This window comes from Artemia franciscana, chromosome 20 (assembly GCF_032884065.1).
Source record: "Artemia franciscana chromosome 20, ASM3288406v1, whole genome shotgun sequence".
Taxonomy (NCBI): Eukaryota; Metazoa; Arthropoda; class Branchiopoda; order Anostraca; family Artemiidae; genus Artemia; species Artemia franciscana.
Window position 1 is genome coordinate 25,501,980 of NC_088882.1, and position 25,122 is coordinate 25,527,101.

Genomic DNA, 25,122 nt, shown 5'->3' on the forward strand with positions numbered 1-25,122 from the left:
TTGGATCGTGAACAAAGTTACAGTACGAGTGATCTATTGTCGTATGTACAAAATAACATTTCCAAGTTATTATTTGTGATACGATAATGCATTGTGTCGATAACAACGTTGGAGAAATTTCCTTTTTGGATGCGCCAGGAGGTACTGATAAAACGTTTGTGATAAAACTGATTCTGGCATCAATTCGATCAAAAAATGATATAGCGTTGGCAATTGCGTCGTCCGGAATAGCCGCAACATTGCTGCCTGGTGGGAGAACTGCTCATTTCGCTTTGAAATTGCCTCTGAATTTGGATTCTACAGAAACTCCCACGTGCAATATTTCCGAATCATCTGGGATGGGTAAAGTATTGCAGCAATGCAAACTTATTATTTGGGATGAGTGCACAATGGCACACAAAAAATCGCTCGAGGCTCTGGATCAATGCTTGAAAGATTTGCGAGGGAAGTCGAAACCCTTTGGCAGCACATTAATATTGCTTGCGGGAGATTTCAGGCAAACATTACCTATAATACCTAGATCAACTCCTGCAGACGAAATGAATGCTTGTCTGAAAAATTCTAAATTATGGGCACAAGTAAAAAGATTAAAATTAACTACAAATATGCGTGTCCGATTGCAAAACGATGACTCTGGTCAAACATTTTCAGATCAATTGCTGGCAATTGGAAACGGAAAACTCCCAGTAGACTCAATTTCAGGACGTATACAACTACCTGCTGATTTCTGTAATTTAGTGACGTCCAAAAATGAATTGATTGAAAAAGTATTTCCGAATATTCTAAACAATTATAAAAATAATAAATGGATAAGTGAAAGAGCGATTCTTGCACCGAAAAATATAGACGTCAACGAAATCAACAATATTGTTTTGACCAAGATTCGAGACCAGGCAGTCCTTTACAAGTTAGGCGACACAGTTTTGGAACCAAATGAAGCGGTTAATTATCCATCTGAATTTTTAAATTCCGTGGATCTTTCAGGGTTTCCACCACACGTGCTACAACTAAAAATAGGCGTACCAATAATACTTTTAAGAAATATCAACCCACCAAAGCTTTGCAATGGCACGCGACTTGCCGTAAAATAACAATGGAAAACCTAATAGAGGCCACAATCTTGACGGCCTTTTGAGGGTGAGGCTGTTCTTATTCCTCGCATTCCCATGATTCCAACGGATCTGCCTTTTCAATTTAAAAGATTGCAATTCCCAATTCGATTAGCATTTGCAATCACCATTAACAAAGCTCAAGGTCAATCATTAGAAAAATGGGGTATAGATCTTAACACTGATTGTTTTTCCCATGGACAATTGTACGTTGCATGTTCGAGGGTCGGTAAACCTGACAATCTATTTATATGCAGCGACAATTGGACTGCGAAGAATGTTGTATATTCGCAAGTTTTACGCAGTTAATTTGTATTGTATCTATCTATCTATCTATCTATATAAAAACGAGTTGTGTGTATGCATGTTTGTTTGTTTGTAAAAAGAGCGTTTGCATATGACGTCATTATTAGTACATAAGGCTTTGTATATGCACAGACAATGGGAAAGCCAACGATGTTGTATATTCGCAAGTTTTACGTAGTTTGAAACACATATATAAATCTATCTATATTCATAGGTGGTACACAGGGACACAACTACAATGGCGCGTAACTAATATGGCGCGTAACGACTTACGCGCGCGGGGGGCTTGGGGGGCGCGAAGCGCCCCACCAACTAGGTGTTGGGGTGGCGCGAGCGCCACCCCAACAGCTAGTTTCTTTAATATGTGTTCTTAAGTTAGAAGCCCCAATGATAACATCAGCATGTCATGGAAAGGCCACGGCATCCATGGAGCTGATTAATAATTAAATGTCAAAAGATTGATAGAAAATTAAGATTGGGTAGCAATGGATATTAGGAGCTCCTCAGAAAGAGACATGTTAATATATAAAAGTAGCAGCAGATTTCTTATTTAAGGCTCTTTCCAGATATCACAGTCGCGTTTTTGACAATGCACCCCTTCCCTCTGAGGGTCCGAGATATAGCCCTAAATAATATATTTCAACACTGTTTTAAATTTCTTCATTTTTCGCTTTTCTTTGTAACGAGTTTTTTGCCCCGTCTAAATTTTTGCCCCTTATTTGATTGCAATAGGAGATCCGGTAGATATTTAATATTACTTAAAAGTGATTTAAAAATGTGAATAACAATGGAAGGAAACATGATAATCTTATTAATAGAAGTATATTAGAAAGTAAGGATTTCGTTGTTTTATTTTCCTCTGTTAGTTTTGTTTACATCCTAGGGATCTGGGGCCATCAGGGAAGGAGATGCATCGTCACAAAAATCACCAGAATATTTGGAAAGAGCATAAACAAGGAATTTAATAGTATAACGCTAGGTAAAATTCTAGTCCATTGACTTCTTGCTATCTTGGAAAGTTGTTGGGCTAGAGAATTGAAACTTTCAGGGATGTTTCTACAGGCTAAAGTATATCCCGGGAAGTTATTTTGAGATCCCTAACTATACCCCTTCCCCGCTCCTCTATATAACGCATTTTTTGTGCATTACAGCTTATATTTTGGTCAAATTTGATCCTATATTACTATTAAAAGTGTAAATCCTTACTTACCTTAGAAAAATTCAACGAAATTAGAAAAATTTAGACAATTTTAATAACGGCTGTGATTAAATTTAGCCTAAATTTTGTTGACCCTACAACAGGAGCCCATACCCAAAATATAGAACGGACATGGAGGGAAGTGAGAGATAACATCCCCACTTATGGTAGAAGAGAAGAACATATGGAAGGATATCTTGCAGAGTATTATTTCGAAAAAAAAATATTCCGTCTGATTGAGAATACATTATTTCATGAATTTCATATCGGGTCTTTATCAAACAGTACGTGGTAACGAACTGTAGTAAGGAGCGACCCGGCTCAATAGTAACCAAAACTCTAAAAAATTGAATTTTGATATCAATAGCTACATCAAAAGAATCACATTTTAATGCTGATTTTAAATATATAAGTTTCATCAAGTTTAGTTTTACCCATCAAAAGTTACGAGCCTGAGAAAATTTGCCTTATTTAAGAAAATAGGGGGAAACACCCCTTAAAAGTCATAGAATCTTAACGAAAATGACACTATCAGATTCAGCGTATCAGAGAACCCTACTGTAGAAGTTTCAAGCTCCTATCTACAAAAATGTGGAATTTTGTATTTTTTGCCAGAAGACAAATCACGGGTGCGTGTTTATTTGTTTTTTTTTTGTTTTTTTTCCCAGGGGTCATCATATCGAACAAGTGGTCCTAGAATGTCGCAAGAGAGCTCATTCTAACGGAAATGAAAAGTTCTAGTGCCCTTTTTAAGTGACCAAAAAAATTGGAGGGCATCTAGGCCCCCTCCCACGCTCATTTGTTTCCCAAAGTCAACGAATCAAAATTTTGAGATAGCCATTTTGTTCAACATAGTCGAAAACCATAATAACTATGTCTTTGGGGATGACTTACTCCCCCACAATCCCTGGGGGAGGGGCTGCAAGTTACAAACTTTGACCAGTGTTTACATATAGTAATGGTTATTGGGAAGTGTACAGACGTTTTCAGGGGGATTTTATTTTGTTTGGGGGTGGGGCTGAGGGGAGGGGGCTATGTTGGAGGATCTTTCCTTGGAGGAATCTGTCATTGGGAAAGAAAAATTCAATGAAAAGGGCGCAGGACTTTCTAGCATTACTAAAAGAAAACAAAGAAAAATAAATATGAAAACGTTTTTTCAAATGAAAGGAAGGGGTAGCATTGAAACTTAAAACGACCAGAGGTTATTACTTATATGAGGGGTTCTAAAAATACTTTAGTATAAATAGCGAGGTATTTAGGAGGAAATAAATACCTCGCTCTTTATGCTAAAGTATTTTTAGTAATTTCAACTATTTATTCTACGGCCTTTCTGATTCAGGGGTCATTCTTAAAGAATTGGGACAAAACTTACGATTTAGTGTAAAGAGCGAGGTATTAACGAGGGTAAAAACCCCCTCGTATACATAATAAAAATATAAGATTATGAAAGTTTGTTACGTAAGTTAATTCTTAAGTTACGTATATTTTTTACTAATAAAAACATCCGTTAAAAATTAAAAGTTCTAGTTGCATTCTTAAGTAACCGAAAAATTGGAGGGGAACTAGACCTCCTTCTCCACCCCTTATTTCTCAAAATCGTCTGATCGAAACTAAGAGAAAGCCATTTAGCCAAAAAAAGAATTAATATACAAATTTCATTTTAATAATTTATGTGAGGAGAGCCAAAACCAAACATGTATTAATTCAAAAACGTTCAGAAATTAAATAAAAAAAAACTAATTTTTTTAGCTGAAAGTAAGGAGCGACATTAAAACTTAAAACGAACAGAAATTACTCCGTATATGAAATGGGTTGTCCCCTCCGCAATCCCTCGCTCTTTACGCTAAAGCTTTTAATTGTTTTAAAAAGTAGAATTGTGGTAAAGAGTCAAACTTTAGCGTAAAGAGCGAGGGATTGCGGAGGGGACAACCCATTTCATATACGGAGTAATTTCTGTTCGTTTTAAGTTTTAATGTCGCTCCTTACTTTCAGCTAAAAAAATTAGTTTTTTTTTTATTTAATAACAGGCTAAAGACGGGTCTTTATAACAGGCTAAAATATAATTGGAGTCCAGACATTGAAATATAGCATAATCTTATAAATACTAGAGAGAGAAAACGGGTATAATTTCAACAAAAAGTGGAAACAATACATTTTTTTGAATAAATGAAACTGTGAATAATAATTTATTCTTCCCAGCAGTTGAAACTTGCCTCGCATATTTGGATGATAAATTTGAGGAAGTTTATGTGAGTAACAGAGGAGTGACATGTTTGAGGTTTTAAACAGTTAATTGATTTACCATTGAAAGAAGTTGATTCAAGTTGATAGCAGAAATAAAAGAGAAGGATATTTTGATGAAATGAAAAATCAAGACGGGAGGCTCGTCAAGGATTATATTTCGATAAATCAACTATTTATATTGCAAGTGTTGTTTGGATAAATGAAACTTTGAATAATGATTTATTCTTCCCAGCAGTTTAAACTTGCCCCGCATATTCTTGGAACCGCCCTATAATCCCCCTCTAGATTTTTTTTTATATTTTTATCGAAAATGCCTTTATTTGTGTTTTCTTTGAAAAAGAACGAAAAATCCCACCCCACTATATTTTCAAAATGCATTTTACACCTCCTAAATTGTGTTGTTTGACACTGTCTTAGATGGGATCTCTCAACTCAACAAACACAAAGAAGACTTATGAACAACTTACGGATTTGTAAGCAGTCTTTAACGATATTTCCGTCATTATAAATTTTCCACAAATATATTAAAATAAGAATGCTAAATTACCTTATAACTTCATCAAAAGCTCCTTTCAGGTCCCGGAAAGCTGTTCCGGCTTCCGGGGGAATTGTCATGTCACTTGTAATTACCTTTCCATGTGTCATCCGGTATTTAAAAGAGTAATTAATGTGGAGTTCAAATATTGAGAAGACTGTTTGATTTAATGAGAATGTAAATATGTGGGCGGTTGTGAGAAAATTAATACAATCTTTTTCGTTAAATTCAAATAGGCTAGGAAAAAACAAGCCGTATCCAGGATGGCTAAAGGGTATGTGCCCCCCGTCCGAAACCTTTCTCCGACTCGTAAAAACGTAGCGAAACGAATATGAACAAGTCTTTCATGCGTTTCATAGTTTTTGTTTTATAAAGATTCCTAAAAAATCATTAATACCCCTTCCCCCTTGGAAATATCCTGGATACCACCCTATGAAAGAGATTTAGAAATGTGAAAAATACCAGTTTTCAAAATTTAAGGGGTGTGTAACATTTCTAAATCTTCTATATTGGTAAAACGCCAACAATTGGGAGAAGGGATTGTTGAAACACAAAATATTCAATCAACGAAGTCATAGTTTGCACCAAAGGCCCGATAATTTTGATTCTGCCTTGGCCCAACACGTGCACAATAACCCTCACCACTTCATTCTGTTTGAAAACACTTCCATTATTCAGAGGTCCTTGTGGAAATATTTGCTTGATTTTCGTCTTCATATTTTGCTACTGGCTGAAAAATTCTCGTTTTCTCAACTATTTGATTTTTTTCATTAATTATATATTTTCCTTTCCTGGTTTCTAACAAAACATTGAGCTTTAAATATTATAGGAATGTGTTGAAGCTTGTCTTAAGTTTAATATGGTCCTTTACTTTCCTTTGTAAAACTTCTTTCCTGGATAGTTGTGTTGTAATTAATGTTTACTAAGGGCTTATTTTTGGTTTATTTTGATAATTTTAAATATATATCTACAAAACTATGGTATAAATTGAATAAAAAAACAAGTGTTTTTAACTGAAAGTAAGGAGCAACATTAAAACTTAAAATGAACAGAAATTACTCCGTATATGAAAGGGCCTCTTCCTCCTCAACACCCCGCTCTTTACGCTAAAGCTTTTTACTGTTTTAAAAAGTAAAGTTAACAGAAAGTGTCAAACTTTAGCGTAAAAAGCGGGGCGTTGAGGAGGAAAAACCCTTTCATATACAGAGTAATTTCTGTATAAGCATCTATATTAAGCATCTCAGATATATGATCTTTCTGTATATCAAGTTTCATTAAGATCCGACCACCCATTTTGAAGATAAAGATACCTCAATTTTCACGTCTTCCAAGATTTCTGGTTTCCCCATCCAACTCCCCTCAATGTCACTGGATCTGGTTGGGATTTAAAATAAGAGCTCTGAAGCACAAGATCCTTCTAAATATCAAACTTCATTAAGATCTGATCACCCATTCGTAAGTTACAAATACATCTTTCTAATTTTTTCAAATTAACCCCCCCAAAAAAAAAAAAACTCACCCAAAGAGAGCGTATCCGTTACAGTTATGTCAATCACGTATTTAGGACTTGTGCTTATTTTTCCCACTAAATTTCTGTTTCGCCTCTCTTCAGGTTTCTAAGAATCATTATTGGGCCTTCTTGAAGAAATTGACTTCCCTATGCTGTTATGATTTACAAAATAAATTTTATTGACACACATATAACATAAACCTTACCCAATTGTAGCAACGAATCATAATTTTGAGTGAGAAGCCCCTTAAAAGTTCAAAGTCTTGTCTGTATTACCCCTGTCAAAAGCCCTTTATGGAATATAGTAGCTTAAAAAACAGTGAAAAGTTGAATTTTTCTAAGGTAAGCAAGGATTTACACTTTTAATAGTAATATAGCATCAAATTTGACCAAAATATAAGCTGTAATGTACAAAAAACTGCGTTATATAGAGGAGGGGGAAGGGGTATAGTTAGGGATCTCAAAATAACTTCCCAGGATATACTTTAGCCTGTAGACACATCCCTGAAAGTTTCAATTCTCTAGCCCAACAACTTTCCAAGATAGCAAGAAGTCAATGGACTAGAATTTTACCTAACGCTATTTTGTAAGCATGATTTTTAAGAATCGCTAATACCCCCTTGTACCTGGAACTGAAATGAAAGAATAGTCACAGAATGACGTTTGACATTGTACTGAAACTAAAATAAAAGAAAATACCTGAAAAAAAATGTCTGGCCTTTTAATAATGTACAGCTCTTCTTAATCTCTCTAACTGAGGCTAGAAAAGTGTTGATGTGTTTACTCTATTAATCCTAGCACGAGCTGTCTGTTGAAACTGTCTGTTTTAGTCATGTTTCATTTGAGTTATCTAAGAGTTGTATGGCCGCTTATCTAATGTTACTCGGGTTCGTTTTGCTGCCAAATTCATCTTGTATTAATTGGGTTCTTTCTTGGAAATTTTCAAGCCAATGTATTAGGCACTAAATCGCTTCGAGTACACTTAAGTTGTGACGAAGTCTAGAGTTAGGAGATGGAATTGTAGGCACAAAGTTTTGCACATATTTGTAGTCTTGTGCACATAAATTTATTACTTTGATGATAGAAGGACAAATACAATAAAATAATATAACTGTTTAAAAACGGAAAAGTAATGAGATTTTGATAAGGTACACTCTGACTCCTCGTATAACCCATGTATGTTAAAATAGTTACCAAATTTGATTGACATTCTAAAATAGAATCCAAATTATCTATGCCAAATGTCTAAGTTCATTGGATTGGTGTTTTTCTCGTTATAATTTTGACGCTAAGAATATGTCGTTCCGGTATTTTTATGGTTATGTATATATTTTCGTCTGTGGGGGGGGGGGCAAAGCATGAATGAATTTTATTTTAGAATAGTGACATGCAAACTTTTTCACGGGTTACATAGTACACCCAGAAAAAATATGCGGTGTTTACGTGTTATCCCGGCCACGCTCAAGAAGTTCGGTCTGTTATATCTGTTGAATAAATACTGAAAGTGAAGTGAAGTAGTGAAATAAACTACTATGCAGGTATATTTTAATTAAATATTTAATATATATAGTTACTTAGGTTAGTTTGGGTTAGGTATTTAATATAATCCGTTCTGGGCTTTCCATAATTATTTGTTTAGTCTCCATAATTTTGTCGCTAAAGTATTATTTTTCATCATATTTAGGTATGTTTTATTATGATTAACCTAGCTTCACTTCTTTGAGTCTGATCGGGATAACACATAAGTACCGAATATTCTTTATTGGGGAGCCGGTGTTTCCCAACCTGGAAAGTTCCCCTCCCCCGCGGAAAATTCCCCCTAGACAACTCCTCCGCGGACAATCCCAGCCCTCTGGACCCCCCCCCATAAAAAATTCCACACACGCAAGATTGAGTAGCCTCTTATACAAGAATAAATTCTGCTAATTTTAGGCCTTAATATTACTCTTTTCTTTTACAGTAACATTGTTGACCAGAAATATTTCCACTAGTAGAGGTATTTAATATCAATTCCACCTTCACCCTCTGCCTCTTCTCTAGAACAAATGTTGTATTTACCTGAAGGCTCAACGACAGTTAGATGTTTTGGCATTAAATTGCACCCCTTCGAGCCATCTTTCAAAGTTAACACGACCATTTCCCATAAAAACCTTACATCTTAACAATTGACCCCCTCCAAAGTTAATACGACCACTTCCCACAAAAACCTTATATCTTAACAATTGGCAACTTGCGTTGCTTATGGCCCTTGCTACGGGGACTGGAAGGGGGGAGGCCGTTGAACCCGAATGCATTGTTATTTGACCGTTGGGGAAAATGAAGGAAATTATCCGGAGAGGATAATGAACAGGTGACATTAGGTAACGAAAAGATTGATCAGGTTGGGAGCTTTAGTTACCTTGGTAGTATTATTAGTAAAGATGGTGGGAGCAGTGAAGATGTTAAAAGTAGAATAGCTAAGGCTCAGGGTGTTTTTTCACAGTTAAAAAAAGTTTGGGAGAATAGAAAGATAGGTCTACAAACCAGGATTAGAATATTGGAAGCTACAGTGATGACAGTGGTCAAATATGACTCTGAAGCATGGGCACTTCGAAAAGCAGATGAAAATTTACTAGATGTTTTCCAGAGACATTGCCTACGAATTGTTCTGGGTACCTGGCTGACTGACCGTATTTCAAACAGTAGGTTGTACGAAAAGTGTGGTTCAATCCCGCTTTCTGGGGCTATAATGAAAGAAAGGTTGAGATGGCTAGGCCACGTTCTACGGATGAAGGATGACAGATTACCGAAGATTGTCCTTTTTGGCCAACCGTCTGGGGCTTCACGGAAAGCAGGTCGTCCTTGTATGGGTTGGGAGGATGTCATAAATAAAGATTTAAAGGAAATGGGAACTTCCTGGGAGGGTTTAAAGAGGCAGGCTTTAAATAGATTAGGTTGGAGGAGGAGCATGCGTAGCTGTGTTGGCCTCAGGCGGCTTGGTTCTGCAGTGAGTTATTAGTAGTAGTAGTAGTAGTAGTAGTATTTGGCTGGCATGTAGAAAAAGGGTTTTAGAGGCACACGTTTGCGGTGTTGCCTGAGCGTATACGATAATACGCTATTCTAATTGTTTAAAATGTTTCGATAGTAAAACAGTAGAAAAATGTTCTAAATCAGTTCATGGTTTGTCACATTATTTCTGTTTCTTTCTGTTTTGCTTATTTCGTTAGTGCAACAATAATTTGTCAGAAAATGAAACTTTGAATATTCTGGTTTGGTGAAAGGAGGGCTATGTGAAAATATGACTCTCCTTTCTTTCTCACTCGTTCTCTCTCTCTCTCTCTCTCTCTCTCTCTCTCTCTCTCTCTCTCTCTCTCTCTCTCTCTCTCTCTCTCTCTCTCTCTCTCTCTCTCTCTCTCTCTCTCTCTCTCTCTCGCTATTACTCTCTTTCTCTCCCTCTCCACCCCTCTTTCTATCAGGCTCACTCTCCACCTATTAAATACTAAAGCTTGCTTATCGCTATAATAATAATAAAAAAATTTTGGACAGCCAGTTAAGTTCGAGAAAGTACCAGACCGGTCACCATCAGTCTCATCAGCCAGAAGCCAAACAAGTTCTATTCTAAGCCAGTCTTGGCAGCCTACTCCACAATGGGTCCTTGGATGGAAGAAAAAACTTCCACTTCAGACGATCATGAGAATGCTGCAAGTCTTAGTGCCTCAAGTGGAAAAAATTTGTATTGACAAGTAAGCACAGTTTTATTTTTAAATCTGGTTTTCCAGTTATTTGCTAAAATATTCTCTTTACAATGGACTAGATTCATCAAGGCACATTCCCTTATTCACCTACAACGACATCCTTGGCAGAAATTAGGGCGACGTGACACAAGCGTTATCGTTTCATTTCTTAAATGTGCAGCTTCTGAGGTCAAATTGACTAATTCTATTTGCTTTTGTTATGTTTTAGTATTAAAGCCCTTAATTGTCCCATGACTTATTGCATAAACATTTTTTTTTAATGAAGATCAATGCTCTCCTCTGAATTTTGTATAAACAAGCTGGGGACCATGTGAAAGGCGATAGACAACTAAAACCATGATTGGGGAGGGGGAATCCAGGAAACGCGGAATGGTGTTCTGATTTTTATTCTTTCATCACCTGAGTTTCGTTATTTTGGGATACCTGAGTTCAATTTGCGAGACGGTATTTACATCACGAAAACAAAAATTGCCCAGTTGTTGAGGATTGAAAACTAGGCGAAGTAAAGGCTGAAGATTCCAATTGCTGAGTGACGCTAAGTGCCCCAGTTCCTGTGAAGGGTCCGGAAAAAGAAGGTTAGGAAGTCGGATTCTTGTCAATTTATTAATGTTTTAAAGTTCAGTTTTCCACTTCACCATCATGTCGCAATGAGAAACCATGATTCGTAAGAATTGTTTGTAGGAAAAGGAATCATGGGTTTTAATACCTTACTGTAGTTCCTCCATAGGCACACAATGAGTCATTGGGTGGTCTCCAATTTCCTTCAGGTGCGCTGGTGCATAGATATCCTTCCATTCTCGGATGAGACCCTCTGAAGCCTTTTTTCCTCGTGTTTGTACGCCCTACGTGGCATGTTCTTTGGTCTCTTGGTGACGGGTCCCTTTTGGTTGCCAGTAGAGGAGTGTATTTGGAAGTCTATGATTTGACATATGAAGCAAAAGTCCCGGGAATTCCCATCTTTGTTGTCTCACAAACGAGGTGATGTCTGGTTGACCTGTGCGAATGTGAACCTTGTTGCTAACATGGTAACTCCAAATGATCATTAGGATGTGACGAGTTTTTTTTCCAAACACGGTAAGGCATCTCTTCTGTCGCGCAATTAAATTCAGGCATTCTTTAGAGGTACTCAAGACTGACTTTAGTGAGGTTTTATTTTTCTCATTACGGTGAAAATGTGCGTGTATTCGTTCATGAGCAGAACTTAAAGGAGAATAAACTTGAATTATTTTTTTTTTTCAGAGAACGTGAACTTTAAAATTACTTATCAAATCAATTTTATTTTTACAAATCAGTTTTCTTTTAATGAGGTGGACTGTTCATATTCTTCCACTCTTCCCCCCTGTATTCTAAAGCTTAACTCCTTTATGTCTCAGCTGTTCAAGAATAACTGTTCTAAACAAGATTTCACACATTGAGCTGCCATCGTACATTGGAAGAAAAATAATTCTTTTAGTTAAATAGGAACGCCTCGCGTTCCTGCTCCTTTTTGTATAGTGAATGATTTCATTATAAAGATTTTAATTTGTGTGATTTTCCTTCTCTCAGTCTTCATTCGGAATATGACATGTAAATATGCATTCGTGAAAGAACCTAAGAAATTTATACAGGCAGCTTTTGAAACTGGTAGACGACTGATTTCCAATTTTCGGTGTACCAAGCAGCATATGTAAAGGCGTTTACCGAATTAGCTCCTTCACATCCTAGAAGATATCCAGTTAATTTTATGTGATTTTTAGCAACCGCAAAATATAAAGGCGTTAAGTTGAAAGACCTTAAGGTATTTAGTGAGGCACCCTTTGAAGCTAGCTGTCAGTAAATTGCCGGTCTAGCATGTGCAACAGCGTAACGTAAAATTGCTTTCTGATTATGATAATCATTCAAATTTGGATTTGATCAAGTTCAAATTCAAGTTCTATTTATTTTCATAAAATAACAATAACAAAAACAATATCCCAAAGGGCTCAATGGCCCGTTATTTGGGAAACGGCATACAATAAATAAAGAATCATAAAACTTGTCATAAACATACTAACCAACATCTAAATATAAATATGTAAGGAAATGAAATCAACTCACCGGCAGTCCCCATGAAACAGCGACCCTCACATCACCCGATAATAAAATACAAATTAAAATTCTCGCGTCATCGAGGATACAACACCAACAAAACAACAACCCAAAAAAAAAAAAAATAATAAATTAACCATAAGAAACATTTAATAAGAAGCCTTTAATAAGAAACTTTTCATCTGTCTCTTAAAGGAGCCAAGTGTTCGTGACTGCCGGATCTCAGCGGGAACCAAGTTCCAAGCACGTCCCACAGTCACAGCCAGGCCGAAGTCTGAACGAACCGAGGGACTAGCTGGAATCTTCACATCCTCCCGGTTACGAACGATATACAAATTTACTTCCCCTACTAGTTTAAGCAGTCCCGAAAAACAACATGGGAGATCTCTCTGGAAGTATTGATATGCCAACGAAGATAGAGATAAAACATAAATATCTTTAATTTTGAGGAGGTCAAGAGGAGTTTGTGTAGCCGACTGGAGAATTCTTGCCGCTTTCTCATAAAGATTATGAATAGGAGCAAGTACCGAGGGAAATGTGGACATCCACACAGACGAACAGTAACATATATAAGGGTCAATCAGAGAAAAGTATAAAAGACGGAGGATAGGGAAAGGGAATAAACGCTTTAATTTTCGGATGATCCCAAGTCCACGGGAAATTTTCACTCTTATTATTTGAACATGCCACTTAAATGATAAATTTTCATCCAAAAGAACTCCCAGGGATCGCACATATCGATCCGGGGGACGACTTATGGAGCCTCTTGGTGTATGAAGCTCAGTAATTGTGGGGCAGCTCACCCCTTTACGAGAAAAAATAAGAAGGTAGGACTTTTTTACATTTAAAGTTAGTTGATTTATGTCAAACCAAAAGAGTATTTTCTCAGTCATTGCTTGAAGCTTTAGAATAAGGGATGATTCATCCGGAGCTGCAGCACCTAAAGTAGTGTCATCTACAAATGCTATTAATTCTTCTTGACTATCAGGTGTAAACACCAACGTACTCTGAGAGTAAGATTTGTGACACAATCCACAGCAAACATTGTTAATTGGGGTGTTAAAAAGTCGGTAGAGATCGTTCACATATATGAGGAAGAGGGTTGACCCAAGAATAGAACCTTGGGGTACTCCGTATTCAATTGGAACTTTTTCGTCTGTAATTTCTGTGGCGATAGATCTGTCTGTTAGGTATGACGAGAACCAAGACAATGCTTCCCCACGGACACCAAAATGACAAAGTTTACCAATGAGAAGCTTATGTGTTAGGCTGTCAAAGGCTTTCTTTACATCAAGAAAAATGGCTGCAGGAATAAGATTAGAATCTAAAGATCGTCGTATAAACTGAAGAAGTCTATTACAAGCATGTTCTGTAGAATACTTTGCGCGAAGCCCAAACTGATGCTGATGAAAAAAAAAATTAGCTTCAAGAAATCTCACCAGACGTTTGAGCATTGCTCTTTCAAATATCTTAGAGAACACTGACAGAAGAGAGATCGGCCTGCAGTTCCCAGGATCCTTTCTGTCACCTCCTTTAAAGAAAGCTATAACACGTGCAAGTTTAAGACGTTGGGGAAATACTCCTAGTTCAAATGACCTATTAATCAAATGGTAAATTGGGATGATAATCGATGGAAGAATATGTTTAATTACTTTAGCAGAAATTTGGTCGAAACCTGCTGAAGAATTCTTTAAAGACAGAACAATATTTCTAATTTCCTGCACCGTAACCTCCCCAAGAACCATTGATTTCAAGCACGGGGGACCTAAGAACTGCTTCCAAGACTCTGATACAGATGAATAAAAAACGCTATTAGCAGTTTTTTCCCTATCTCCGCGAAGAATTTATTCATATGATGTCGAATTTGGCCTTTTTCTGTTACAAGTTGATCTTCTACAATGAGAGACTTAGGGAGACCTTCTGGTTTCATGGATGGCCGACTAACTTCCTTAATCACGTCCCACGTCTTTTTTATATTTTTACCGCAATCAACAAATCTTTTTGTAAAATATACTGTTTTAGCTCTGCGAATAATTGATTTCAGAAAATTACGGTACAACTTAAATGCTTCTAACTTGGCCTTATTTGGTCTTTTTTTGTACTCCTTCCAAAGGTTCTGCTTCCTTTTTATTGATTTTAGGACTCCAGATGCTAACCAGGGAGCTACAGGTGTTGATCTTTTTGATCGAGGATTTTTTAAAGGAGCTTTTAGACAATAAGACGTGAATTTTTCCTTAACGGTGTCATAAAACCGGCCAAATATGTCATTATAATTGCCTAAACTAATATTTTCTGGTAGAGAAAAGTCCCATTTATATGTACCAAGATCTTCTTTCAATCTATCCAGCTCCACTGGTGAGCAACAAAATCTCGGTTTATCCTGGGGGACTAATCTTTGTGGATTTTGGAGGACTTGAAACAGGGCTGAAACTGGCAAATGGTCGGAAATGTCAGAAAGCAGTACTTCATTCCTAATGGATTGTAGCGATGAAAAAATATTGCCAATTAATGTTGCTGAATGTTGCAAGACCACTGCTTTCATAGTTGTTTCTTCTTTCGTGGTGAGTGGCATGGAGCTTTGAAGTGGTAAGAGATGCAAGATCAAAATTTTTTCGTATAAAATTTTTTTCTGGGTTTTCAGAAAATACAACTCCTTTTGTGATCTTATGTATTTTAAAGTTGAGTTTACGAATTCTCTACATGTTGCCGAAGTAAAATCCTCTGGCTTCGAAGTTTAAATTCGTAGAAATCTAATAACTTAGAATTTTGATTGACCACATCTTCCGCACATATCATATCGTCTCTTCCACATCTTCATAGCACCTCTTCCACAATCTAAGCCAAATTTCTGTATATCTCATAAATTTTGGTAAATAATACCTGAAATCCCGATTTCGAAACAGACGCTCCGAATTTTTTCCAAAAAATTCTGATTTTGATATTTATTATATTTTAGATGTTTCAAAAAGAAAAAAAAAGACTTACGCTATTCTATATCCAAAATTAACCCTGCAGTAAGAAACACAGCGAACCGTTTCGTTACCGGCAAATTGTCGACAAAGTCGCTAAATTGTCCTCTTTCGAGTTAAATCTTGTTTTATTTTCACTGACAATATAATGTAAGGTTGGATTATCCAAAGAATTTTTAAGCCAATGTACTAGCACCCTTCAGAACTGGTGGTTCACAAATCGCTGCCTTCTGCGGCAGCAGAATGTCAAGGTGTATTTGGATAATTAAGATCCTTCTAGTCCAGGTCGACTCCATTTAATCGAATCAAACGGAATCAAATGGCTAGGTAATATTCTTTGACTTAAATTATGAAGATGATCTGAGAGTCCTAGATAAAATTGTTAGCTAAATAAATGAATTTTTGGAAGTTGTGAGGGTTCAGGGTGCAAAAATAGATTTGAAAAGAGTGTAAAGAAGACTAAGTGACAGACTAGGAATAAATGCCTCATCTGAGTGTCTTAGAAAAAGATCTTCGCAAAATAAATGAATTTCTGGAAGTAATTAGAGTTAAATGTGTAAAAATAGGTTTGAAAAGAAATATTAAGAAAAAATAAGTCCTTAGACTAGGAATAAATGCCTCTGAAGAGGTATTGTTGGGTAAACAGAAGACCTATTCATCTAGAGAATAGCTGCACTTACCTATCCCAATTAGTATTACCCTTAGTAAAGATGGTGCTTGCAGTGAAGAAGTTATGGAAGCTATTAGTATTAGTATTAGAAGCTATAGTATATTGGAAGCTATGGAGGAATATGGTTCTGAAACATTGGCACTTCAAAATGCAGAGGAATTTTTGTTCGTGAAATATCATCCAGGGGAATTGTCTAAAGATAGCTTTAGTTTCCTGCTTGGCCGACCATATGTCAAACAATAAGCTTTGTGGAAGATGTGGTCCGATCCCACTTTCTTGGGTGATTACGAAAGAAAAGTTAGGACAGTCAAGACACGTCTCACAAATGAAGATGCAAGATTGTCAAAGATTGTACTTTTCATACAATGATCCGGGGCCAAACGAAAAGTAAGTCGCCTCAAAAGAGAATGGAAAGAGGTCATATTGAAGGCTTCAAAGGAAATGGAACTCCATGGGAGGCAGTAAAAAGGGGAGTTTTGAATAGACTGAGACGGAGGATGAGTGTGTCCAGCTGTCTTGACTTCAAAATTTATGAACCATAGAAAATATGATAAGACTTAGAAAAGGGGAGAAAACCGTTCCAAAAGTCAGAGAAATTAATGAGAATAAACAAATCAAGTTCATCTTACCAGAAAAACAATGATAGAGGTTTCAAACCTCTATATGCAAATTACAAAACTCGTTTTATTTCCGAGAAGGATAATCACAAAAAGGCGTTTAATTACTGTTTTCTCTGGGTGGAAGGGGGGGGGTTATTATAGTGGTGGCAGAATATTGAAAGAGGATTTAAAACAAATTTAGGGTTTTAGTGCCCTTTTTAATTAACACAGAGGTAATCTCACACCATTGTAGCTTTGTCTGCTATTGGGTGGGCCAGTGCCACAATCTTGACCAAAGAGGGCTAAAATACTATCGATTAAAAAATTTGAGATTTACAGTCTATTTAAAGCCATCGATACGTTTTCTATTTTGCCTCCTAGTTTCAGAAGCTGTATTATGTTTTAATTTTTTTTTTTTTTTTTAAGATTACCTTCGGTTTTTTAATATGTCACTTCCAGGGGTTTGACGGATGAAAGTGAAATATTGAAGTTTCTCCAGCACGGAACTCTTGTGGGACTCCTCCCAGTACCACATCCTATTCTTATCAGAAAATATCAAGCAAATAGTGGCACGGCTGCATGGTTCAGGACATACATGTGGGGTGTGATTTACTTAAGGTTTGTATTTTTCTTCATCTTTTTTTATATATTTGCTATAAGGTGAGAAGGGTCGAACGAAAGAAATGAAACTAGAACCGGTCTTTTAATCATTCTGTTTTCTTTTTTAGTTTATCACTCTCCTTTTTTTAGTTTAAATTAATTTTTATGAAAGAATTCATTTAATAGATTCCAGTTGTCGTTAAACTATGTTACAAAAGCCGTTCCAAGGTATTTTTTCTTGAACGACAAGTACAGTAGGGAAAATATAGAAATTGTTTAAAACAGCGTAGTCCAAAACAGCGCCTTTCATAGTGGCTGAGTCGAATAAGATTGCACCGTCCTTCAATATAAAGCACACCACAAATAACTGACAATATGCTACTAGTCAAAAATTAAAAATTGGGTCGACACATTCTCTTCGTTTCCTAAAAGGAAAACTGTCTTTCTCTTAAAAGTTTATCTAGGCATCTCTTTGTCTAATAAACATATCCATGCTAAGTAACTTTCCTCACAAATAAATCAATTTAATGCTTTTAATTACCCCCGTCACCCTTACCACCTTTTTCTCAAAGGGGTTTCAATAAAGTTTTGTAAAAATCACCGGGTACTTCCCGTTTTGCATTGCGCCACGGCACTGCCACTTGTGTTCATAAGGTCAAAGCTAGGCCAAACCCCGGAACGGCAGCACTGACATTGCTACCAGCAAATTTTGGAGGACGCTATGGACATCGTTTCGTCCTATCCCCGTATTTATGGAGAAATCCCCAAAATTCCGGGGTTTACCCAAAAGAAAATTCAAGTTTCATCATTAGGTATTAACTGTGTCACCCGTCTAGTTGCCAGAACTTTGAGTGTCTGTCTAAACAATTCGTTAAAATATGCAATTGAAGTTATCAGCACCATCATAAGTAAATCATTGAACAACGGATTATTTAAACAGTTTTCTTTTGTAAACCATAAAGATTTTAATCGATTACCATTTTCTCATATGGGAGCTTAAAACCACTACATTAGGTCTCCCTTATAAGCTAAATCAAGATAACCATTTTGCTCAAATAGTCTAAAGGTCAAATAACTCTGTCTCCGGGATTAGAAAAAGTACAGCCCGGAGGTAAGGGATGTAAGTTGTGCTAGTTGCCACTTGTTAATATATAAGGTTTTTATGGAAGGAGTGGTCGTATAAATTTCGGAGGACGCTCATTCGATTGGAAATCGAAACTTTCCGTTCTCTTTGTAAGAGTCAAAAGTGATCGGTGGGTAACCAGCCTCCTCCACGCCCTTTTTTACCCAAATGCATCCTATCAAAATTTTGAGATAGCCATATTGTTCAAAATAGTCCAAAGGTAAGGTTTGTAAGTTATGCCACCTGTCCATTATTAAAATATAAGGATTTTTATTGGAAAAGAGGGCATGTTTAATCCTGGGTCTCCAAAAAGGCGAAGGTTTAAGACAAAACTTTTAAAAAATTGTATGGGTTATGTCGAAACACCTTATATGCAGGGGGGTTTTCAAAAGGACATAAAAGAAATACCCAAGGGAGACCTAAGGGTACTAGTGACTACTTTTAGGGATTGTTGGGAGGGATGTTGAACATGGAAACTTTGACGTTGAAAACCAATATTCTGATGTTTTGAAACTTTGATGGTAAAAAAAAAAAAAAAAAAAACTTGTTTCTGTTAGTGGGGACGTTGAAAAACTTGAAACTTTGGCAGTCAAACACGAATAAAAGTTAATTTTAAAAAATCTTCCGAAAACGAAGTCTTTCAATGAAAAGTAAAGTCTGAAGTCTTTCAAAACTATGACTACTTCCAACTGTGACAACTTGCAACTCTGACTGTGTCTACTTGTAACTGCTACTACATCTACTTCTAACTACTTTCAGGGATTGTTGAGAGAGATTTTGAAAGTGGAAACTTTGATGTTGAAAAAATCATTATTTTGATGTTTTTAAACTTTGACGTTAAAAAAAAAACTTGTATGTTAAAGAGGGGACGTTGAAAAACCTGAAACTTTGGTATTCAAATACGAATGAAAATTAATTGGAAAAAAAATTCCGAAGATGAAGTATTTTAAAGAAAAGTAAGGAGCCATATTAAACTTAATACCAGCAGAAATAAATTCCTATGTTAATTCAAACTCAAAATGACCAGAAATTAATATTAAAGAATTAATGAAACCTGAAGTGAAATAGAAATTAAATAAACAATCATCGCAAACATACGGATATTAGGTACTAATATAAAAGAATTGTTAAATATTAAAACGAGTAAAATTTCAATTGAATATTCTAAGTCAAATTTAAGACGAACAGAAATGACTTCAAAAAGGATTTGGCTACTGCCTCCTCCCCCTAACATTAGGAATCTAAAGCCTATTGTGTAACACTTTACTCACTACCTTACAAATTGATTACCTTCACTAAAAATCTTCAGCTTACTTTATCTGTTACGTCTGTTACGTAATTATGTCTACCTGTTATGTCTATTACGTCTAAAACTTTGCATCCAATTTGACATTTTCTGCCGAAGTGAATATCCCCTCGTCAGAGTCTATTCCGAAATGCTGTGGAGAAGAAAAAAAACATTAAACCTTATAGACTAAAATTAAAGACCCCATAGCATTCTTCTTACAAATATCGAAGAAAACTTCTCTAAGAAAAAAAAAACAATAAAAAAAATGTACATTCATGTGTACATGTATCTTGTTCTTAACCAAATTCAAAACTGTAGAAATTGTATGCCTGCTGGAATGCTGGGATTTGAATCACAAAGTCGAGGGTCAGGTCACAAAGGCCATTGCCTCCATACCCCCTAAAAGTAAATAATAGCATAGCACCAATTACTACTGGGCTATTAGTACCCCCTTGACTGGACTGTTTTGACATAGGGCTTGCCTATCTCTTATTTATTTTCCCTCTCCAAGAGCCCTTCTCTAGAATTTTACCCAGTTTTAAACCGGGTTCAACAGGCAATACTTGTCCCTCAAAAGACGCAAGAGAGTCACCGATCCCTTGACAGCCGTCAGCTGCAAACAGTATTAAATCCTTTGTATCAGTACTAGCGAAAAACCTCTTTCTTCCTTCTTAATTTCTCGTCAGGGATCTTTTCTTGTGTCACATTTGGACCTTCGTATCTCCTGGGAGACTGACCCCCCCTCCTCCTCATGCATGATTTATCCAATCATTATTGCTTTAATCTATCCAATCTTGGTAGCGTACACAAGATACTCTGACCTATGTTCAGGCCCTGGGCAGAACGCCCAGTGGATGACTAGGAACTGAAATTAGTACATGGCTATTTGTGCCTAATACTCTCGGGGGCCTACCTTACAACCAGGGATTTTGTTTTACAATAATAGAAAGCATATGAAAATTCTGTTAGTCAAACTCAGTGACATGTAGCACCAGTGTGGCAGAAAAAATACTAAATATGCGCAGAAAAAAGTATGGATGGACCAGTAACTTGAACCCCTTGAACTTGAAGTTCTTTTATTAGGCTTTTTTTATACTTTTGTGATCTATGTAATATAAAATTGCTGCTTGACATGACCATCGCTACTGTGAAGGAGTTTTATCGACGAAACCACAAAATCTCGCTCAGTGACTCAGAGACAAAATCTTATGGAGATGAGGGGTTCAATCGGTGGCAGCTACTTCATCCTTTTAATCATATCTGAATGATTGTTTAAAAAAAATGATTTATTAATTCAAACTCTTCTCTTCTTCTCTTTCTTCTACTTGTCCTATGTAATCTTTTCTTCGACCTTATCTGGTTATATTCAAGAGTTTTCTTCTGATTTACAACTTTTTATTTCTTTGTTGTTTTTATATCCTTTGCGATAAATCTAAAATATTAGTTTCTTTCTTTCCAGAAATATTGATCCTCCGATTTGGTATGACACTGCTGTTCGCTTGTTTGAAATCCAAAGAGTTTAGTTTAAATTCGACCGTTTTCTGAAGATATTCTGGATCCAGTAACAACAGACAGATACGTTGATTGTAAAAAAAAGGGTTGAGTCCTGTGCTAGGTTCTATAGTAACATTGCTTCCTTTTTATCTCAAAGCTCCTAGTCTGGATCGTCGAATAGTCTCCTAGGAAGAGGGGGTCTAAATTCCTTTACCTTCGAATTTTACATTCCCACGTAAGAGTTATCCCAAGTTACATGTTATTGAGGGCGATGGGTTGTCGTAAGTTTTGCCAAGCAAATACCTGTTTTTATCAGAGTATCTGAGGCCAAACTTTTATTATCGATTTTAAACAAAGCATTTTGATCGAATTTTTTTTAGGTTTTATCAAAAAAGAGGGTGACGCTGCTAATACCTCCACAATTTTTAGCTAGTTAGCGTATATTTGCTTTTCTGCAAATGTAGGCCTCCTCCCTTCTGAATACTAGAACCCCTTGTCGTTTAAATATCCAAACTTTCTCCCTCCCTCCCCCCATAGAAAAATTTCTAGTGCCTGAATTTTGTGATGGCTTTAGTTGTGTATTATATAATATACATTTATGAATGTTGGCTAAATTGGCTATTACTTTGAGCTCTTGAATATTCTTTAAGAGAATGATGAAAACGAGAAAAATGTCTAAATTGACATTTTTTATTCGCAATGGACGTCGCAAAAGCAGGTTCAGAAAACTCCGACCCCATCCCCCCAAAATGAAAATTAAACTTTAAAACAATTTCAGTCGACTCCTCTGGATAGCCGTCTTCAGTCTAAAAATTGAAGGCTCAATAGATATGTAAAACAGTGATTAGACTAGATTACCGCCTGCCTCTTGTGCTTGATGTGTGCTTGAGCATGTCCAACGGATTTTATAGACAAAAAGGTAGTATTAAGATTAGAATTCATGTTGAAAATTTTCATCCTTTTTATTTCTTCATTTTGAGGTTTTAAAATTGTGTTTTTTATTTGTGCTTGTAGTTCTAAACCGATTTAGATAATGAATTTTTTATTTTAAGTGTTGTTTTTTTTTATTGTGTGTCTTATCTTGGCTGGTATTCAGGGACTTCTTTTAATATTTTCATTTTGAATTAAATCGAATCTCGTTTTGTTGTTGTGGCTAGAAAAAAAAAAAATATTTACATATCGCCAAATGGACACTGTAGTAAATCTTCAGGTTTTGCAAATTAAAACTTGTTCAAGCCGTAAATGTGCGAAGATTACGACCTAATGTGAATTTTACGCCTATTTCTAAAGTAAAGTCAGACTCTACTCCAGTCTGTGTAATCCACATAGTTTTATTTAAAAATTAAAGCTTTAGGTCTAGTCCCTTCTCCAATGGTGCTGTGTCAATCTGTTTTTTTTTTTTTTTTTTTTTTTTTTTTTTTTTTTTTTTTTTTTTTTTTTTTTTTAGCAAATTTTCTGTATGATGTTTTTCATATAATTCACATTTTTTTCAGTTTAATTTGTCTCTTCCTCCTATCTGATTTTAGATTCATATATTTCTTTTCCTTCGCTACATAAATTTCATTTTCCTTTTCTTCTTTCTCTTCTTTTTCTTACGTAATTTTGAAATAAAGCAATGAAAAGCTGTTCTTTTTATTGATGTAAAATCGCTACTAGTCACTTTTCTCATCGTCTAGGATGTCAAACTGTTCCCAGTAATAATATTAAAGTTGGTACTAAATACACCTTTTTTAAAGCTCTAAGACCAAAGAGTATTTGTAACTTATAAGTGTGGAAACCGGTGCTAGTATTGGAAAAAAAAGATCATTTGGTGTCTCTTGACATTTTTGAAGCTGTGAAATCTTTTTTGTGTCAGAAACTGAGATCTTACACTTAATCCTACACTAAATTTACCAATTACACCAATAAGATTAATTATTTTGTTATTACACGGAAAAATGCAAAGAGATGCCAAACTTTAGATAGCGCTGATGGTTTTTTCACTGGTGCAAGTTTCCACTTTTGTAAGTTGCCCATACTCTTTGCTCTAAGACAATTATTGTTTTCAACTTTCCGCCAAATAATAGTTATATTCCAAGAGTTTTTCTTTTCTTTTGTTTTAGTTCTTAAACTGTTTTGTGAGAGTTTCTGTTTTATTTAAACGATAATTTAATATAAGTGTAGATTGTCCTTTATTTTATTGTATTAAACTTAAATATTTATTCATTATCTGCATCCCCATTTACATTTTGTAACGGTGTCAGGTCAATTAGCTATTTTTCAGTGTTTCTTTCTGTAGAGCATAATAAAAGTATGGACCTATTCTTTCTATTAATTTCCAAATTTTTCGGTAGGAGTTTTACAAAATATCAAAAATCACCGCAAAAAAATAATGTCTTTCAATGCTAAATATTATTTTTTTTTTTTTACTTGAAATTTAACCAAAGGTAAAACTGTACTAAAATGACCATTTAAGCTCAAAACAAAAAAGAAAAAAATCCTGATCAACTTATGCCAATTTTATTTCGAGTCTTTTTTTTCTTTGTTTGATTCTCGAGTTTAGCCTAGTGGATTCGTGCTTTGCTTTATAAGGGTCCTCAAGATCAATTTCTGCTGCCACAAGGCGAGACTACAAGCTTGATACTTGTTCCTATAAAAAAAAAAAAAAAAAAAAAAAAAAAAAAAAAAAAAAAATCGCAACTGAACAATCCATTTGACACTCTATTACCTAGAAATGGCTCTGAAGGAGCCATTTTGAATCAAGTAGTTGTGGGCACTAGGCCATGGCTAATTGTAAAAAAGGCCAAGACAGATAGTATGATTGAGTGAGAGCAAAATTTGAATTTCACACTAATTTTTTTCAATGCAGACAACGCTGAATACTCTAATTTGACTATGCGATAATTGTCCTAATCAGAAATAAAATTTCCGAAAATTTGTAAATCAAGAGTGTTAAAAATTGTCAAGAAACTGAAAATCTATTAATATAACAGCGTCTTGGTTTTTTATATTGGTTTTCTAAAAGGTGAAGGGCATTAAGGTGAAGTGAGGAGCGACTCGGGCTAATAGTAACCAAATTAATTTTTGCAGTATCCGCTGTAACCTATTTCATGGTTGCGGTATCCTTAGCAACCTATTGAAGAGCAAACTTTAGCCCCCAGTAATTGAAGGTTTAAAAACGTGATTTTAAAAACGATGGAAAGAGGGTGCTTGTGTCGGTGCAGTGGGTTTGATCTCTAAGGGGATTTTTTTTAAATGCCCCTGCCCCCTCCCCACTAAGAAAAATCCTTATTTTTAGTTTTGTGACTAATTAAATAGCGAATGGCCCAATAGGGTTTTCGTGTGAATAAATTCGTCTATCTATTTATTCTAATTACATAGCTAATTTGGTTGAAATTAGATGAATCAAAGGGTTAAAAGGAATTTAGGCCAGGAATAGATTCACGACGTCGGAGGGGGTGACCTTCCTCCCCCCAAGATACTTCTGGCACCCTTATTCCGTTCTTTTTTCTTTTTTTCATCTTTTTTTAAAATAAGCTTGTCAATTCAATGCCCACCTAGATTCATATTGGCGCCCTTGGTCCAGTGGCCCCCACGTCCAAGATTTTGCTCCTGATCAGTTAGAGATTTAGACATGAAACTGCTCGCACGATCAGTTTATTAAATATTTCGTCATACAAATTAAACTTGCTTTCTT

At 35.8% G+C, this 25,122-nt stretch overlaps 2 protein-coding genes across 3 annotated transcripts in view; one reads left to right on the plus strand and one right to left on the minus strand.

Moving 5' to 3' along the window:
* LOC136039955 (leucine-rich repeats and immunoglobulin-like domains protein sma-10) overlaps window positions 1-7,777 on the minus strand; it is a 51,984-nt gene extending 44,207 nt beyond the window's left edge. The window contains exon 1 of one of the 2 annotated variants that reach the window (XM_065723966.1): window positions 7,602-7,777. The gene's annotated coding sequence lies outside the window, so the exon portion shown is untranslated. The remainder of the gene's footprint in view (window positions 1-7,601) is intronic. The other variant, XM_065723967.1, reaches the window with a different exon arrangement.
* The window catches only part of LOC136039954 (protein HID1-like), a 112,418-nt gene extending 89,785 nt beyond the window's left edge, over window positions 1-22,633 (plus strand). Inside the window, exons 14-16 of the mRNA XM_065723965.1 lie at window positions 10,428-10,624; window positions 17,401-17,559; window positions 21,412-22,633. Of these exons, the coding sequence (XP_065580037.1) occupies window positions 10,428-10,624; window positions 17,401-17,559; window positions 21,412-21,475 (420 nt within the window). The 3' untranslated portion in view covers window positions 21,476-22,633. The remainder of the gene's footprint in view (window positions 1-10,427; window positions 10,625-17,400; window positions 17,560-21,411) is intronic.
* Window positions 22,634-25,122: the final 2,489 nt, after the last annotated feature.